The sequence below is a fragment of the Netta rufina genome, assembly GCF_964035555.1.
Source record: "Netta rufina genome assembly, chromosome: 2".
Taxonomy (NCBI): domain Eukaryota; kingdom Metazoa; phylum Chordata; class Aves; order Anseriformes; family Anatidae; genus Netta; species Netta rufina.
Window position 1 is genome coordinate 113,920,944 of NC_140124.1, and position 19,599 is coordinate 113,940,542.

Sequence of the window (19,599 nt, forward strand, 5' to 3'; positions counted from 1 at the left end):
TTACAGAGACAATCACTTTGGAAAGATGGCTAGATGGATGACATGACAGGTTTGGCTCATTTTACTCTTGACAATCAAAAAGCAAAAGTCCACATGCAGCGGGGAAGACTTGTATCTGTATTTTCCACCAAAGATCTCTAAAACTAATGGGAACTCATTCCAAGAAAAAGGATTATTTGAATACAAGCACACAGAAATAAACACCTATTTAGATGTTCTTATTCATCAGCCTGAAAGAGCTCCTCTGTCTTCACCAACAGTAAAGGAAGCCTAAAGATGATCAGATTCCTAATCAGGGCTTCTACACTTGCAACCTAAACTAGCCAGCATGAAACAGTGCTCCTCCTACCCCCTCCATCTACATTCAAACACGACATCAGTAGAAATATTTGTGGTGTACCAGATACTTTGTTGCTCCACACAATCACAAAAGAATTAAAAATTTCTACCAAATCTGCTGAAAAGTGATGGGAAGCTTTAGAACAGATTGCAACTACACAGCTCAATATGCACAAACTTCTACCAAATGGACATCCTCTGAATGCAGACTACTGTAAACTGGGTGAGTAATTTGTAACACATTTTGATGACTGATTTTTGTGCTTTTCTTACACATCCATTATATTGGGTAGGCCAAACGTGCACAAATTCATATTTGTTGATCTCACACATTTCCACAACCTCCTACTGGTCATCATGAAGTCTGATGCATGAATTGTCCAGCATGGGTTTTTGTCAGAAAAAAAAAAAAAAGAAAAAAAGAAAAAAAGAAAAAAACAACAAAACGAAACAGATTTCACAGTCATTATCATCAAGCTAGGTGGTTCATGTTGTAACTGGAGTGAACTGCCTTCTCTTTTAAAATCTCTACTCTCAAAACAACAGGCTATCTACTAAGATTATTTTAGCCACCCAAGTACAGGTGCACATGACAATTTCTAGCTATCAACTGACCTTAGGCCTGAGCCTATTTCAAGACTTGTGAAGCAGTACGTGGAATGGAAGACAGAAAGTGCACAAATAATTCTGACCCAATGCACAAGCAAGAGCCAGGTGATACTACCAAATACCAGCATACACTGCCAAAACTGCACATTTGTCATCAGTGGCTGTATGCCACTACTGGAAGTGCTTTTGGGATTCTCTGAAGAGGTAAATAGAAAGGGAGAACCATTAATCACAACAAAAACAACATAAAAACTCATACTTTATAGATGATCATTCAATGAAAAAGATCTCACTAGCTCACTGGTACTGCTATTTATACCTACAGTAACAGTACCAAAGGCATGCAAGCCTAGACACTACAGCTTTATTCAAATGCAACTTAAAAAGAGACAGATGGAGGGGTCCCTGGCTGGACTTCAGTTTGAGACTAAAACAACTAACGTAAATGTCTAGACATGGCCTACATTTCTTATCTCCCATTAATGTCAGTGGATGTCTAGCCAGTGCACTCAGTGGAGCCTAGAGGACTATTCTGATGACCAGTAAGCTGGCAACTGCTTTCTAGAGAGACGAACAGCTCTCTAGGCTCTGTTTTTCATGCATTGACTACGTCTGCTTTGTCTTTAAAGGGAGTTTATGCACTTAGCACACCTGCACATCCAAATTTAGATGTCTTAATTTGCAGGTTATGCCACCCTCCCCTTGTCAAACAGCTCAGAAATTAGCAAGGAAGCTACAAAGAGGTAACACACTGCAACAAATGAAAACTGTAACAACAAAGGCACTGACCAAATTAATTTCTGTTAATTGCTCATAAAACAACATAAGAGACAAGGTAGTGCATTTCTTAAAGGCCACCTACCTTGTCATTAACTGCTGAAAACTTAAAAAAAAATACACACCATGACACACAGAGCAGAACTAGATATGTGCTCCACAGATACATTTGGATAAAATGTTCCCCATCTAACCAGTCACAAACAAGCTCCTTAGGATTGACCTGACGAAGTATAAACTCACATGGCTGTTGCACAAGGCAAAAAACATTACATTCCTATCCCTCTTGAAACAGCATATTTGAAATGGGCACAAGCAAAATTTAAGTAGTCAGTCTCAGGCAACATTAATTAGTTTACATGGGTAAATGTTTGGCAAGTCTAAAATTCAGATACCAAAGAACAATGGCACCCAAGCACATAAACAGAGAATAAAAAACTCTCTGTGTACTAATCCCTTCAAACCTTCATAAATCTTTATACACAGAGAACTGTAATGTCAAAATCAGAACCTGTTCTGGCAAAAGACAGGAACCAGTCCCAACAACAGAGAAAGAAAAGCAAGTGGTCACAGCATCCAAGAGATTTATCACCTCAGAATGGATTCAGAGAGGGAAATGAAGTGGAATGAGGACAACAGAGACCCTCAATAACATCTTGGGATGTATGATGACTACCCATTTCACTGATTATTAAATTTGGATGTCCATCTACCTTTGATCTGAGAATGCAGCAAGAAATGGCAGTGACTGGATCAGAAGTGCCAAGGAGGCTGTAAGACTCATCATGGAGCCTAGGGATCTGCTGATGTTTTTAACAGCACAGACTGACCATGAAGTTGTGGTTGAATAGCTGTTACAGTCACACTGGCTTTGGCATCTTTACCTATGACAGGATGCCCAAGAATGTTTAGATATAGGGCAATAGGTAAGCAAAGATGGAAAATAGCCCTCACATAAGAAAGGAACATGCTGTGATGATTAGGTAAATCCTTCAAATCTTACTGCTGTATTTATATATGTGGCCCAATAATATGGGCAAATCATAAGGGAATAGTCAAGCCCCCTGGTAAAGTACACAACTAAATCAACAAAACCACACACGATGATTATTAGGTAATGCATCTCTGCCCAAACCAAGTTTATTTATAAAAGGAGGTATTAAAGAAGGAGCCAATATGATGACAGTGGAAACTTAGCCCAGTTTCTAATGGCTGAACACTAATGAAAGTACTACAAATGGTACGTAGGAGGTCTTGGAAGATGTAGTTGACAACCAATATTTTGATTTACTAGGCAAAATGGAAATATGGTAATTCATATAACTCATAGTAATATTAAAGACTAAAGCTTGTTTGTGAAAAAAAATACTAATGATAGCAGAATAAAAAAAAAAAGTGTTTCAATTAAGCATACTTTCATAACAGCAGAATTAGTTGGGTGAATCCCCCAAGGACCCTATGCAAGCAAAAAAAGAAGTTAAAGAAACCTCACAGATCTCTAAATAAACAATACTGGCCATACCAAGTGCAAAGTAATCTACAAAGGATTAATTGGGATTGTACAATGAGACCAGATTGTGTTAGTGTAGACCCCACTGTTGATCTCACATCATGCAGGGAATGGAAATGAGGTCAACTTACTAAGCAAGAATACTACAGTAGAACATAAAGGGCTAAAATGAGATGTGGTTGGCAATGAACATATCAATCTCTGAAAGAAATAATTTTGTAAGTATATTACGATCAAGAAGATGATGAAAAGAAAAAAAAAGGTCCACTGTGCAATACAGCAGAAAAACAAGAGGGATGCATAGACAAAGCTAATGCTCATAGTGTCTTTTTTGCCTCCATCTCGACCAGAAATATCTGAGGTGTTTAATAGAATAAATGACATCAACAAAAGGCTAAGATCTTACTCTTGAATAAGCAATAAGATGAATACTTATACATATTCAAATCAGCTCGGCTTGATGGACCAACCTCCCAAATGCTCAGTTGTGAATCTATTTCAGAACTACTAAAAGACATATTTCGTGAACACACGGAGCAGCAAAGAGGGTCTGGGACAAATGAAAAAATATACAAGTTTATACAATTTTATGTATACAGCATATATGTGTCACCTGTGTGCAAATAGGGGGAGATAAGCACAGCTAGACTTACAGACCATGCCAGCTTCAGGACACCTCTTTGGCCTACGCATAGTCTCTTTTGAGGTGACCTAGGGTATCCAAAGACATTCGTATGGGTTGATCCTTGGTGGACACAACCCAGAAGCTACAGGAGACCTACACCCTTTCGAAGAAGCAGTTGGGTACATACTACATACCACTTGTCTCGATTGGTACAAGAAGTCTATGGATACCATGGACAAGTATCTTGCTTGCTCCCTCTGTTTTCATGCTCTGGAGAATTTGTGCAATGATTAAAGCACAAGATATCACACTATAAACAACTGCTTGGAAGTTAACGTAACAGCCAACATAGATTTCTCAAGAACAGATCATGTCAAATCAATTTATTTTCTTACTGACATCATGAAAGGCCTTGTGATAGAAGAGAAAATGCACAAGTTTTATATCTTGATTTTAATAATAGTGTGTCACATGACATTCTCTTAAGCAATCTAGGACTTATAAATTGCTATTAAGTAGCTGCAGAACTAGTCAAAACTTTTCTTAGTGAACTATTGTTTATTATTGTTTTGTTATTGTTAATTGTTTATTTATATTATTATTATATATTATTTTTGTTAGAAGTGCTGTGATTTCATAAGATAATAGCTTAGCTTTGCCAGCACACTATTTAAACCTTAGATTGTACTTAGCTCCTCACTATTGTAAGTGGATGTCATAGCATGGAGCATTGCACCTTCTCAGCACTATCTTCTGTCTCTGCTTGTCTTGCACACTCTTGGTATCTGGACCCATCTTTCTCTAACATAAACCTTTCAAATTGGCCACCACATTCATGCTTTGTGACAGCTAGGAGGAGCCTTACTCAGTCCATAAACAACTCCTTTGCTAGCAGTTGACAGCTGATGCAACATATTAAAAAGCCAGGCAAGATACCTTCTATTCTTTAGTCTGAGTGTGACGTATCTGCAGAACAGACTTCTCATCAAATCTAAAAGCCAGAAATTATAATTTCGATATACATTATAGGTCTACAGAATAGCTGCAGAGAGTAGCATTATAAGGCCATACACACTGTACATGCCAATATTGTTACCACTGCAAATTGGAGAAAGCACAGACAAGGGAAGCAGAACTTACATGTGCTTGTCAGTCTCTAGACTATTTAATTTCTGGCTGACACATTCTTCCAAAACTCTAACAAGGTCTGCTTGCATTTATCTTAGTCTGAATTCTACATAATACAAAACAATGATCCTCTTGCTCGGTATTCTGGCTAATAATCCAGGAAATCCAGGAACCAATTATGTCAAGTTCTCCACAGCTAAAGCTTTCCCTGTCAAATAATAGTTGGCAACTATAAAACTTAACTCTAACACATTTAAAAATACTTTTAAATAAACCTACATGTATTTCTAGTATGAAAATTGTTAAGGAAGTTTCTCCAATTTCTACAGAATACTGCTGACTGTTCAAGTATGCCGTTACCTATCTGAAAGTCATTTTTCCACTTATACAACTACCATTCAATGAGATTGTGATAAATGGAACCAAACTAAAAGGATGCTGTAACAGTTGGCGAGTCTGTAATAGAGAACGAGTGTGAAAGCGCTTGAGTAAGAGAAGGAAAAGCAGCTGTAGTTGTCACAAAAAATCTGTAAGTTCTGTTAAACACTGGCTGCATTTCTGATGACAGGATTTCTGCTATACAGCTCATTGTTAAGTGAAGATACTACATTTTTCAGCAGTCAGTAGTATGGGAATGGTACCATATGGTAACAGTATCAGATAAAATCAGAAGTTTGACTGACCCTTGATAATTGAAAGGAACAGACAATGTAGAGAAAACTTGCAAAAGACTCCATAATGGCCAATCATTAGGAAAGCTGTCAAAGGGAAGATTTCTATTTCAGTTTAGCTTAGGTGGCATATGACTGAAAAAGGGGATTTTTATTTCACATAAACATTTCAGCACATTAGATATAAGTGTGGCTACTATTCATACGTATGCATCAACCATCTTCTATTTATATCTGATATAGTGTGCCAACAATCAATGCTAACTTTAAGTACACAAAAGACTTCCATGAATTAGTTGCCTACTGGATAAAATACAGCACTTGACTATTATTAAATTTGCTTCTCTTCACATTTAATTTAGTTCTGGTAGATTAAAAAAGACTAAATCCAAGAATTTTGTTTTTTAACAAATGTTTATGGTTCATGTAAATTTTGGTGTACGGCCCATTCTATAGCTTTTCAACTTGATAGAACTTTGAACTCAAGAAAACGACCTAATATTATTTATTTAAGTAAAGGGCATTTTCTTTCTTTCATGCAGCCTCCTTATTGCTGCTTAATAGTTGACCAAACAGATGTTTCTGCTGAGTTGTCCATAATTTTGACCATATCTTCTTTACAAATCTAATTTAGAAACTACCAGTGAAAAAACTCACATCATTATTTCTAGTACAAAACAGTGTATGTTTTCCTACACTTAAGCCCCACTAACGCCATTAAGCTTCAATGTCCAGCTTTGAATGCTTCACTATGGAATGCCTCAGTATCGGATTACTGACATTTTTGGGTAAACCTTATATTGTAAGAGAAATGGCCGCAAATACACAGAGCTCAAGAGGCCACAGGAAGAAACTGTAGATATGATAGATAACCCATAGTTCCCCCAGATGTGGTAGGAAAGCAGAGTCCAGAGATCCAGAAAAAGGAACTGTATGGGGATAACATCAGTGGCATTACCAGGTCCTAAAAAAACAAACAAACAAACAAAAAAAAACAACCCTGTCTGAGGTGCCCCAACATGAGAGTTGAAGACAGAAAGAACCATCTTAACACAGCACACTTTAAATTGGTTTAGAAGTCAGAGGTCAGGCACAAAATGTGATATACTAACAAATGAAAACAACAACACTAAGAAATTAAAGGGCTAAGCTAGCTCACTAATTAACAACTAATATGCTCTCTTTACTCCTGGTTTTCCATATCCAAACATTGACACACACAGAGAAAATAGATTTCAAATCCTGTTTTTTGTTTGTTTGTTTGTTTGTTTTTTAAAAAAGGAAATAATGCAACAAAGAACCCAGAAGATTATAAAGAAATGAGCCCTAATCAAGATGATTCTCTCAAGAAGAAATCATGACACATTAACCTAAGTAAAATTTTCTGACAGGACTAAGGAAAGAATGACCAGTAGAAAAAAGCTACAGAATCATACATAGGACCTCTAGAGGTCACCTAGTTTTCAGTCATTCCAATTCAAGCAGCTTGCTTAGGGCATTGTCCACATGAAGCTGGAGTATTTCCAAGAAGAGAGCTTCCACAGCCCCTCTGGACACCCACTCAGCGTGAAAATATTATTCCTGATAATCAAATCAGATTTTCCCATGTTCCACCTTGCGTCCAGCACCTCTAATGCTATCATTACATGACACCAGGAAGAGTTCTGTCTTCTCTACACTCTACCATTAGCTAGCTGTGGAATGACATAATATCCTCCCACATCATCCTCTTCTGCATGAATGAATCCAGCTCACCTGTGCTCCAGTCCTTCAACCATCCTGGTAGAACTTCACTGGGCTTACTTCAATATGCCAATGTCTTTCTAGATAGAAAGGCTATCAGTAATCACTTCTCTTGATCTGTTGGCTGGGCTCCTGCTCATACAACTCAGGGTTCTGTCAGGCTTCTTTCCTGCCAGGATACACTGTTGGCTTAAGTACAGCTTGCTTGCCAACCAAGACACACAGGTTCCTTTGTCTTTTTATGAAGATGGGTGCAATGTTTCCATTTTCCAGTCACTGGGGACCTTCCTCCATGATGTTTCAAAGATTTAGACAGCAGCCTTGCAAATACATTAGGAAGCTCTCTCAGCACCCTTGGATTGCAGGCCATTGCTTCTCATATATTTCTATGAGCCAAGTTCTCTCAAGTAATCTTGGCTTGGTCCTTATCTACTGATAGCAGTTCTCCTTGAATGCCTTCACTAAGCTCAGAGGCCAGGGAGACCTCGTTGGTGAAAACAGAGGCAAAGAAGAAATTATTACAGCCTTGTATGTGTCCACAGTCACTACATCACACACCCCATTCAACAGTGGTACCAAATTTTCCTTGTCCAGGCTATTACTACTACTGTTGCAGTAGCTGTTCAAGTTGATTTTGATATCCCTTTCACATTCCAGCTCCACCTGAGCTTTGGCTTTCTTTACACCACTCTTACATGCTAGGGCAGTTTCAAAATTCCTTCTTCAGCCTGTTCTCACTTCCACCTCCACCTGCATTTTTGTGTTGGATCATGGTCATGAGTTCCATTCTTAGCCAAGCTGTTTTCTTGATACATTTATTTGTTTTTATGAGTATTGGTATGAAAACTTCTAATTCTTGGAGAATGCTCATCTGCCAGCTTTCATGAGCTTGTCTGCCCTTCAGAAATGCCTCCCATGGGATCCCACTCACCAGCTTCCTTAACAAGCTGAAGTTTGTTCACCTGAAGGGTCTATACTCTGCTACTGTCCTTATTCACTCACCTCAGGATCCTGAACTCCACAGTCACTATCACTAAGGCTAGCAAGGCCATTTATTAATACACCCCCAACCTATTAAACCCCCAACAAGTTATTCCATGCCATTGAACAGCAGATCCATCTACGCATAAATCCCAGCAGCCTACTCCACTAACCACTATCAAGAAATATCCTGGTACCCTCCAGAAAACTTGTTTGCTTTCTATTGTGTTGCCCTTCCAGCAACACGAGAGATGTTAATGTCCCCCATAAGTAAGGCCACACCTATAGTACTGTGTCCAGTTCTGGGCTCCTCAGTACAAGAGAGAAGTAGACATTCTGTGATTCTGAGATAAAAAACAAGTCTGTGACACAGATTTCCTCTAGTTACTTAAAGAAGAGTCTATTGACTTTCTCACCCTATCAAAGAATGGTTGAGGTTGGAATGGACCACTGGAGGCCACGTGTTCCAATCTCCCTGCTCAAGGAGGGCCACCTAGAGCTGCTTGCCCAGGACCATATCCAGATGGCTTCTGAAGACCTCCAAGGAGGGAGACTCCACAACAACTCTGGGCAACCTTTCCAGTGCTCTGTCACCCTCACAGTCAAGTTTTACCTCACGTTCATAAGAACTTCCCAATGGACTCCCATGTGTCCATTCCTTCTTGTCCTGTTACATCCTCCCATCAGGTATTCATACACACTCATACATCCTCCTGAGCCTTTTCTTCCCTAGGCTGAACAGTCTTAGCTCTCTCAGCATTTCCTTGGAGGATAGAGGCTACAGACCCTTCACCATCTCAGTGGTCCTTCACTTGAACTCTCCAGCAGCTCCACATCTCTCTTGTACTTGGGAGCCCAGAACTGGACGCCATATACTAGGTGTAGCTTCACCAGTGCTGAGCTAGATCAGACACTTTGACAAACTCCTGTCAAAGTGTCACTGGCCTCTTCTCTGATCCTGACCCGCAAGTTCTCAACCAGACTGTAATCCACCCCACAGAAGAGCTCCATACGCATATTTTGTTCCTTTACATAGAGTGTAAACTAATCCCCTTGTCTTTCCCGCCTGTCTTTCCTGAAGGAAAGCAAATTTTCATCAATGGTAAAAACGAAACTGAGACATGTGCAGAGAAAAGGCACAGTATAACATTGGAGATGAACAGAAAAAAAATAAAGTAAGGGGGGAGGGGAGTGGAAAATGAATAGTAAAAGAGTTGGTAATTACCAAGTTTAATACAAAATGTTGATTTTAGGTCTGGAGGACACAGATGGTAGGAATGTGAAAGAAGTAATGCAGTTGGAAGCTACAGAACATTTGAAAAAACACTCAGGACTTGCCAAAAACACAGACACAAAAGGATAGCAACTGTTTCTTTGCCTGAAGATAAGGAACATTTAGAGGCTCATCTCAAACACAAGAATGAATACACACATTTACTCACAGAACTATGACATTGAAGAAAAATCTGTCCTTCAATCTCCATGTATTTAAGGCCAACAACAATGGAAGAAATTCTGAGTTTAAAGTAGGGATATGGGAGTATAAGAAAATTGCTTCTGAGAAGATGCAACCTTTCATGACCCTTTTGCTGTTGTGGACACAGAATACTAAAGCTGAGAAGTACAAGAATAATAAGATAGATACATTCAACATAAAGGGTTATGGTAGACAGCAACACATGAATCTGACCTAAGAGCTGCTCCCAGAGCAACGAACTCAGCTAGTCTAACTTCATGTTTTAGGTAGATGACATGGAGAAATACTTGCTTATGCTATACCTCTCAACTCACAGCAATACTAATGTAATGCAACTTGAGCACTAATGTTCACTCTGTGATTTCTCTTCCATAGGTCTCACATTTTAGCAGCAGAGTGACCCAGAATATGGCTAAATTTTATTTAGTCCTGATGATGAAGTTATCAGTCCTTATACATGTAAGTAAAACTCTGTCATTCCCATCTGACCACCAACATAGCACAGACAGTTTGTCCTTGAATGCAAAATGAAAAGACAGATTCTGAAGACAGATGGTGAAAGTAATTCTAAATATTACTTCAGTCCTTTAAAAAACAACCAGACTAAACTTAGAAGTAAAATATTAAAGACGAAAAAGAAACTATCTACTACCATAGGGATAATTGCTTCAGACAACAAGAGGAGAGGAGAAGAAAAGGAAGAGTCTTTTAAAGAAAGAAACAAAGACCTTTTCCATCTTCACTAAAGCAGGAAATATGCCGAGTAAGACTGAAGAATTGCAAACATATGTTTTCAAAATGAAATGTGACTTGTTAATTTAGACCTTGTCTAAATCAAGAAGACAAGTGGGATAGCTATATTCATTCCAATACACTGTAGTGTCAAGAACGACAATAGAATCCAATCTGGTTGGGCTCAGATGCAAGAAATTAAATGAAGAATTTAAGGAGAATAATGAACCCAGCAAAATGAAAAAGATAAAGCATGTTTTAAAATGAATCAAAAAGCAAGTAAAATGTAAGGAAAATCAGAATAAGCAGCCAAGAGTACCTTCTAACTGCATTCAAATTATGAAAATTTTGACTAAAATTTATTTTTCGATTATATCCATCATACGATTACCAATCCCAAGCATGTCAGAACATGTAACAAACAGCAAGTATTTACAAATGTGCAATACAAATACACAAAACTTATTTCAGAAAGTAGGCTTGGAGAAAGTAAAAAAAAAAACTATTAAATTACCCAACAATAATGTTGGAGAAGGCACAGAAAAAGCAATATAAAAGCCAGAGTCTACTCTTCTAGCTTCTGATAAAAATAAAAGATTTATGCCTTTGGTCCAGAGAAACAGGAGGCGAGGGGATGTTATATGTAAACATCTAAAATTAGTATATTACTTTGATATGTCATAAATGAAAATCCTGCATCCTATCCCATTTCTGTAGCCATTAGAAAAATTTGCCTGCCTATGAAAAAAAAAAAAAAAAAGGCTGTATGTTCTTCTGACAGGAGAGAACAAGCTAAAGGAAATCTGAGTTGACGTAATTTACAGACAAAGAACAGTAATATTCTGAAATAATTGGGAAAAAACCCTCAACCTCTTTTTGCCTTCTTTAAACAAGGCAAATATAGTGAATAGAGATGTTGAGTTACAAAGGGAGAGAGGCAGGCAGGGATGGAGGAAGAGACAGAGTTAAAAAGAGAGGGAGGGAGAGGGATAAAGAAAGGGTAAAAAAAAAGAAAAAAAAAGAGGGAGAGTGACTGTAGCAGAAGCACAGATGGATCATTTCTACATGCTCATCTTTTCACCGCACCTCCATCCACCACCCTGTTATAAGTCCTCCTCTATCTTCAGAGTTGGGATTGCGAGGCATGCTCTGTTCTCCACATAACATCAGTGCAGCCCTACAGTGGCAACACTGGAGGCACTGCAGACCAACTTTATTAGCACTTTGCAAGGAAGGAACAGCTGAAACACTACACCTCGCAGCACTGCAATGCATCCTTAATAGACGTATAATTTGAAGCATGCCAGTCCCTTGTGTCCATATATGTTACCGCTTATGTCCACATTTTAGTTATACCCTCTTTAACACTCATAACACAGCTCGTAGTAAAATGTCTTTTAAAAAATCATTTATGTAAGTACTTCCCTACTGGAAGAGAGTTCAAGGGGAGTTGTTTTATCAATTGTTTTGCCTTTTAAAAGTACTAATAATTCTATCAAATGCAAACAGAACTGTTACGGCACATAAATGTCCTCTTTTTTTCTTCCTTTTTTTTTTCTTTTTTTTTTTTCTATTTTTTTCTTTTTCCTTTTAAACACTTAAAGCTGTGCACTGTACTTTATAAAATTTGAAGAGAAGGAGAGGGAAACAAAGCTTCATTAGTTTGTATCTGGAAAGCAAACATGAGCCCAGGGCCCCTCACACACCAGTAAGAGTCGTGGAAAGAGATACGGCAGAGACAGCCATGCTTCTTGGATTTAGGCTTCCAGCTGGCACGGCACCATTGCTGTGGCCTAGTACATGGTTTAAGTTGAGCCTTGCATCAGACAAATACAATTGCAATAGTTCTGCTAACTCCACTGCAATAGTTGTTTGTGAAGGAGAGACATGCTCTAAGTGTGAAAAGAGCTTGTAGCTAAGACTTCAGTAGAAAACACTAGTTCATACTTCCGAAATACAGTGACCAAGCTTACAAAAACAAAACAAAATACGACACAATAAAAAATGTAAAACTCTCTATTTACGTATGTAGAAGCATTGATATTGAGGAGGACCTTGGAGGATTACTGCAAACAAGTGAGCAAGCATTCCATTGCTGCCTCCAACAGAGCAGCCAGATTGCAATGCAATTGCAGTGAGCCCCACTGGACTGCACTAGGGAGGCTAGAGGGGTATTTCTGTAGCTAAAGCCAAGAGGGATGTTGAATTAAAATCCTTCAGCCTTCAATTCACGTAAAGTGAAACCGATGTTTGTTGTTAATTCATGACTGTGAAATGTGCTGATGTATCCATACAGCTGTGTTTAGTAAAAAAAAAAAAAAAAAAAAAAAGGTATTAACTCCAGCATAAGGACAGAGGGGCCAGCTGGGGGGAAGTAGGCTCTCTGAAGAGAGTGTGCTCTCTAGCAGAGCTCAGGAATCAGAGCCCCAGGACCTGAAAAGGCAGTTTACATGCTTTGGAATTTCTTCATCCATCCATCCATCATCCATCCATCCATCCATCCAATAAGATACCTACATTAAAACTACCCTAAAAGCTGTAAAAATAAAGCACATTACAACAATGCTACGCTATCCACATTAACCAATAAAACCAAAGAAAAAAATGTCAGTTAAAAGGAGACATTTGGCAGAAAATGACCTTCAATTACTACGCACATAGGGATGTCAATTTAACAGCTTTTTAATACACTTACATGCAGAAAACATGTTACATTTCACCTTCTTCTTCAAATGTTTTCCTCTGAACTGAGTGCTTTTGTCATATCCGTAAAACTATTTCAGTGTAAAACTCAAACATACAGGAACATAATAATAAATATTTAAAAGCTACTGAGGTTTCTGCTGATAGAGAACTGAAAAGGACAGCTAAGAGGTTGCAGTATTAGCAGAAAAGTAAAATAAGGTAACCATTGAGCTACTACTAGACTATAATAGCACAGATAGAAATGTAAAAAAAAAAACTAGGAGTAAATAATACACACTAATTTCTGCACTGTTTGATTTCCTACAAAGAAAATGCTGGAAAGGTCCAATGGCAAATATCTTAATGCACTGATGAAGTTAAGAAAGTGAACAGGAAGATGGTTACACTGCTACAAGGAAAGAAATATGAAAATAAAGCTCCTCTTCTCTCTTTTAATATACATCTAATATACAGTAAAACATACACTGGACAGCGTTTATTTAATTCCTTTGAACTCAATGACTGAAATAAATACCAATTGTCAGAATGGGAGATACCAGGCTTCCCTCCTTGTCTTCTATGAATATATGACATTTTTTGTATTATTCATTACCCTCTCTTCCCTGCAGAACTCAAACTAATGTGTCTGGGAGTAGGAATATTTTGGGCATAACAAAAACAATGTTACTGTCGCTTAAATGATAGGAACAGGTATTAAGCTAAATTAAACTACATGAAAGCAAAGAGGTTTTGAAATGGAATTCTGTAGACAGCTTCCCCAAATTTACTTCTAACTGTTTTAAATAGAAAAAAGAAAATCACTGGCTGGCATCAACCTGTACGTTTTTTCACTTCAAGGTGAGAGGGAACCTTTCCAAGTTGATATAATCAACCTGAAGTGCCAGCATCAACTTAAATTGAGTGGGTGAAGACAGAAACCTTGAGCTGACCTTGAAATGACAATATGCTATAATGGTATCGTGTAACAACAATACTGGCACTGACCCACGAGACAGTAATTATTTAGAGATTCTCTGATTTAGAAACAACAAAAAAAAAAGAGATTAAGGTGAGTTTTGACCCATTTTAGAATCTTTTCATCTGTAAGTCATGTTTTTCTGTTTAGTAAATTGGCTTACTATAAACCTGAAATACAGTCAATTCTACAATATTACATGGCTTAAGTATTTCCCTGAGAATATTTAAGTTTACAGTTCTGCTTTTAAGTAACTACTTCGACTATCTATAAATTGCAGACTGATTCAGAAAAAGAGAATGCTCAGTTTCTTCCATAAAACAAGTAAAGCTCAGACAGTAAAATTTTTGCCAGGGTATCTTCTGTTGCTATAAAATGCTATTCATGAATAGGTTTGGTCAGGTAGAAGGACAGTACAAAGTAACATACCGAAAATTCCTGAAATTCCCAACCTATGTGAAAGGGCAGGGCAGGTGCAAACTGTAAGAAGCTCACAAGAACCCAGTGCTACCAGAAGAGGAAATACAGGAGTTAAAATTTCAAAGATCGGAATTATTTAAGCATTTGTAGACTCTGTGAAGACACATTTTTTTCAGAGGCATCAGAAAGGAAAGAACATTTTGTGTAGCTCTCTAAGGATAAGCAAAATCACTTAAGCTTTCTGCTACTGTTCAGATAGGGCAGTACTTCGTTTCTTGGCAGCTTACTAAATGTACCTACTTGCCTTCCCTTTGCCCATACCCCAGAGTTAAGAGGGGCAATTTGACTCCTCAGTAGCAGCAACATGGGAAGCCAGTGCAGAAAAGATATTGTCAGTTGCCATTCCTTTTCAGCAATCTGCCACACAGACATGTTACTATCCTTGCATGATATTCATTGTTCAATTAATAGTTACAGATGCTGATGCAACAGAGCATCTAGATACAGACAGAAACTTTCTGCTTTGAAGATAAATATTTGCTGAGAGGTGGTCAGGAAGGCTTCTGTTATACCGACATATCAGATTGATGTATTAATATTAGAAGTAGGTATTTCTCTGAAGAAAATTCCATTGTAGCTGCAGAGCATTCTAATTGGAGCTGATCAGAAAAATTCTTTGCTGGGATTTCTGGTAAGTGAAATCTTTTTGCAGGAACTTTGCTTTCCGCATAGATTCTACACCTACATGTTTTGTTACTGACAGCTCAGACATCTATTTCTCATGGGGGGATCCCACACGAGGCTTCTGCATCAGCTGAGCTTTAAGGTTGTTGAGCCCTTCAGACCATTTAGGCTGACAAAGAGCTCAAAATCAGAATGTCCAAACTGGAGACATGAAATTCTCTGTATCCAGTGATGTAAAATTTTGGAGTAGCCCACTAAACAGACAAGTCTGGTCATGGCTGCTTCTGTGAACAACATTCACATATTACTTCCCACCAAACCCAAATGAAAGCAAATGAAATCCTTGATGAAACATTACTACCATGACTGCCAACTTGATCCAATTTATTTTTCAGGCATTTTGAATACAGAGAATAACACACAGGCCTCATTGCTACTGAAATAAAATTTAAATTAATATACAAGCTGAAATCAATTTCTTGTATGAATAACTGATGATGTAATTTATCTTGTCCTATGGGAAAAAAAAAAAAAGATCCTGCACTTCCACTTTGTCAAAAATCTTGATGGAGCAGGAAAAATAATACTGCCAACATAAGCAGAGTTTTTATTAACTTCTTCCATTCTGAGACATCTTTCCTAAAGCTCTTTACTCCATGTAGCCATAACAGGCTCCCTGACAGCAACTGCAAAACTTGAAAGCCAGAGAAAAAACTGAAAACATTCCCCGTGAAGCTTCTGATTTGGACCTAAACTTGTTTTTGAACATGTTAGGTTAACCAGGGTAGAGAGGAAAGTTATTTATTTATAATTACCACTCATACATACAAAAAAAGAAAGAAAGCCTCAACTCCCTTAACTAATGGTTTCTAAAAATGCTTATTCAAACTGACATATGCGTGACAAGTTTCAGCTCAGTACGATTTAAGGAGGAGGAGTTATACCGCCCAGAAAAATGGTGTTTATGACAGAAATGACAAAGGATCATTCATCATAGGGCTTTTCTATGTGGAGCAGTAATAAAGCCTAAATGAGACTGCACTTCATTAGTAATTTATTTCACAGATCACTATATATATACAAATAGCATAACTCTATTACATTTTTATGGTGCCATTCATTACAGTACTTCACATACTACATCCACATGACAACACAGAAATGCAGCTCTCTCTGGGGAACACAGCAGCACTGACTGCAGGGCAGCACACGGAGAGGAAACACACCACAGCCAGAAAAGCAGAAGTAGCAATGCTCACATGAAGCAAGAAAACAACAACAGAAAACAATGAAACTGAATGCTCAGAGACGGGCGGCTAAAATGTGGAATAGTTTTACAGGATTTTTGCTTGACTGATGCCCCATTTAATTTAGAGAGCAGAATTAAAAGAGGAAGACCAAAAGTCCCTGGCGTGTCTGGTAAGAACAACTAACATCAGACACCCTCACCAGAACTTCCTGGCTGGAATTTGCTCTTGTCCTCACTTGATCCTTGAGCACCACACTGGTGTTTCCCATTTAACTTACTTCCACAGGAAGGAAAAGTACATCAGTTCAATTGCTTTCATCAGTCCGTATCTAGGATGTTACTCTTTAGGCATAGCAAAGGACACAATCTCAGATATCAAAAAAAGGGATCAAATTCTCTATTACAGCCTTTGCAAAGTGAGAACACTGGGCAGATGATTGCTACTTTACTCCCTGCCAGGTAACAATCCTTCAGCTATCACACTTGGAGGCCATACATTTACATTAATCCACCAGAGGTGAAGGAAGACTTCTGCCTTCCAAATGTACCTTAAAATACAGTATTCTGTACAAACCTACAGAATACTGTGAGAAGAACAGAGATAGAAAGACACCCGCACGTGTCGCATGACAACTCTTTTTTGTGACTAGTTCTCCTGGGAAGTAATACTATCCAATTACATAATGTTGGACCTTTGAAATAACACTTGAAATGTGTGCGTTATGTAAACGTTTTCTGAAATACTAATTAAAAAGAAACGTATTGCCTTTTAGTGGTGACTTGTAATTAAATTAATTCTCTTGATTTTCTTGCCAAAATCTGTGCTGTAAGAAACTGATTAAGAAGGGGAATGGCCTGTCAGTTTTAGAGCCTCTGTGTTTTAATAAATTTTCAAGTAAGAAACTTTATAAATAAGGCCACAGTGCCTGCAATTGAATGTCTGAACACTGTAATTTATGATGCTTGGAGAGAAAACATGAATTTAACTAGAAGATATTCAGTAAAAGGTTTTCTGGGCACAAAGTTAAAATCTGTTTTTTGCAGGGGAAAATGTTTTCTTAAAATTCGTCAGTACTGGTTTTGACCACCACGTGGGAGCTTGAGAATAAATACATTTATATTGTTTCTCCTGAAGTTTTGTTTTTTAATGTTCTCTTACAAATATTCCATTATGAAAGTATGTTATTTTAGTCCATAACATACAGTGTGTAATTGGGTAAGAGGCTGAATAAATGCACATCAATACAATTTTTCATTCTCTTTTTATCATACAATGCTTTCCCTTGTGTTACTGTGGTAGAAGCTACCGAGTAACAGCTTAAGGAATGAATTCATGCCATTTTTCTACTGATTTAAGATCTGGGTTTTAATCACTCTTTTAAGAGACCTGCATCCTCTAGTTAATAAATAAAAAGTGAGATACTGACTATCTGCAAAAAAATTCAATGCCCTAATTGGGTAGGTTGCCTAAGAATGTATCTGAAAAAGTACATGAGTAGCACCCACTGAGATCAGTAACCCTGATTACCCCTGGAAGTCAAGCAAATGTGTGACTGAAATTGATGCTGGCTCTCTGCACTATTTTAACTGCTAGACATGTGGCAAAGATTTCTTCTTGCTCTGGGAAGCCTGCAATCTAAATAACAAATGCACAAAGGACTAAACACTGTAGGAATCTACACAAAGTTATACTTTTATTTCAGTGCTTTTACTCCTCAAATGTTTCTCCTTGACATAACTGATTAACAACCAGTATGAGCCAAAAGCAGTGAGCCTAGAACAAGAAGTTCCTTGTAAAAAATATGAACGAATGAACTTAGTGCACTGGAACTGAGCAGACACATATATAGGCATGTGTAGAAGGGTAGGAGGAGAACAAGCCAACAGAACTAACACTGACCTAGGCATTGCTGGTAGAGTTCCCAGGAAGGTCAAAGATGAAAATATGTAGTAGTCTTGAAGATGAGAAGTTTATTTACAATATTGTAGATTTAAAAGAAAGCTAATTAAGAGATTTGACAAGTTTGGAAGATCTGCTGGCCAGTTTCCATTCTGACAAATCAGGGAATAGCAATTTCCAGAAAGAAGGGAAGAAGAATCTGGTTGATGCTGAGGTAAAGTTTACACTCATTCTACCTCTAACAGTTTTACCTAATAAAGTATTTACCTAATGAAGAAATTTTCTTCTTTCTCTTTTCTAGAACAATTCCTAGTCAATCAAGACAGCCCAAGTAAACACACTTTAAAATAGTCTTGGTAAGTACATAAAGAAATTTTGCATGCTTCTACTTACCTGCCTGTCTACTTCTGGAAGCAAAAGAAGGAGGTATTGTTGAAAGTGCTGAGGTAAAGAAGCAAAGGTGTGTTTGTTTATTAAAGCCCTCAGGTTGGTGTTCACTAGAATAGATCCTGGTGTTTCTATGTCAATATCCTCAGCTTTGGTCCATTTCAAATGTCCTGGAGTGAATAAACAAGAAATAACTTTAAACATAAATAAAGGATGAGAACAAGAACAATTCCAGTAGTTTAGCTTTTATTGTATAGTATAGCAAGGTCCACAGAAAGAGTACTCTGAGAGAGGTAACAGCCTTTTCTAGGTGTGTAACAGCTTCTTTTATATTCCCTGTATTTGTTTCTTGAGCTCTTGGTATGTTCCAGTCAGCATCACAACAGACACATCCTTACTTCCAGCTCAACAGATCAACTCAACTCAGCAGAAGCAGCAAATTTTCTTGTAATGTCATCAACATAATTCTGTGCATCTACTTCCAAGCAAAAGACTGCTTTACAAGACTGATGTCAATCAATCATTACAGAGAGCTGCTCTTGGGCCTATGTTCTGCATCCACAGAGCACTATGGCCTGCCTAACTCATTCCACCTGCTAGAAACTACCTGTGTGAATAAACTGATCACAGAGATGAGAATATTTACAGGGTTAATTTAGTGTTTGAAAACATGCATTTCTTAGAATTTTTGCAAGAACTTGTGATC

The 19,599-nt window shown here is 37.9% G+C and overlaps 1 protein-coding gene across 2 annotated transcripts in view; it reads right to left on the minus strand.

Annotated features, from left to right (window-relative positions):
• The window catches only part of ASXL3 (ASXL transcriptional regulator 3), a gene marked incomplete at its 3' end in the record, with an annotated part of 124,766 nt that overhangs the window by 20,374 nt on the left and 84,793 nt on the right, over window positions 1–19,599 (minus strand). For both annotated transcript variants that reach the window (XM_084281416.1, XM_084281417.1), the window contains one exon: window positions 18,900–19,063. In XM_084281416.1, coding sequence (XP_084137542.1) covers window positions 18,900–19,063 — 164 coding nt within the window. The remainder of the gene's footprint in view (window positions 1–18,899; window positions 19,064–19,599) is intronic.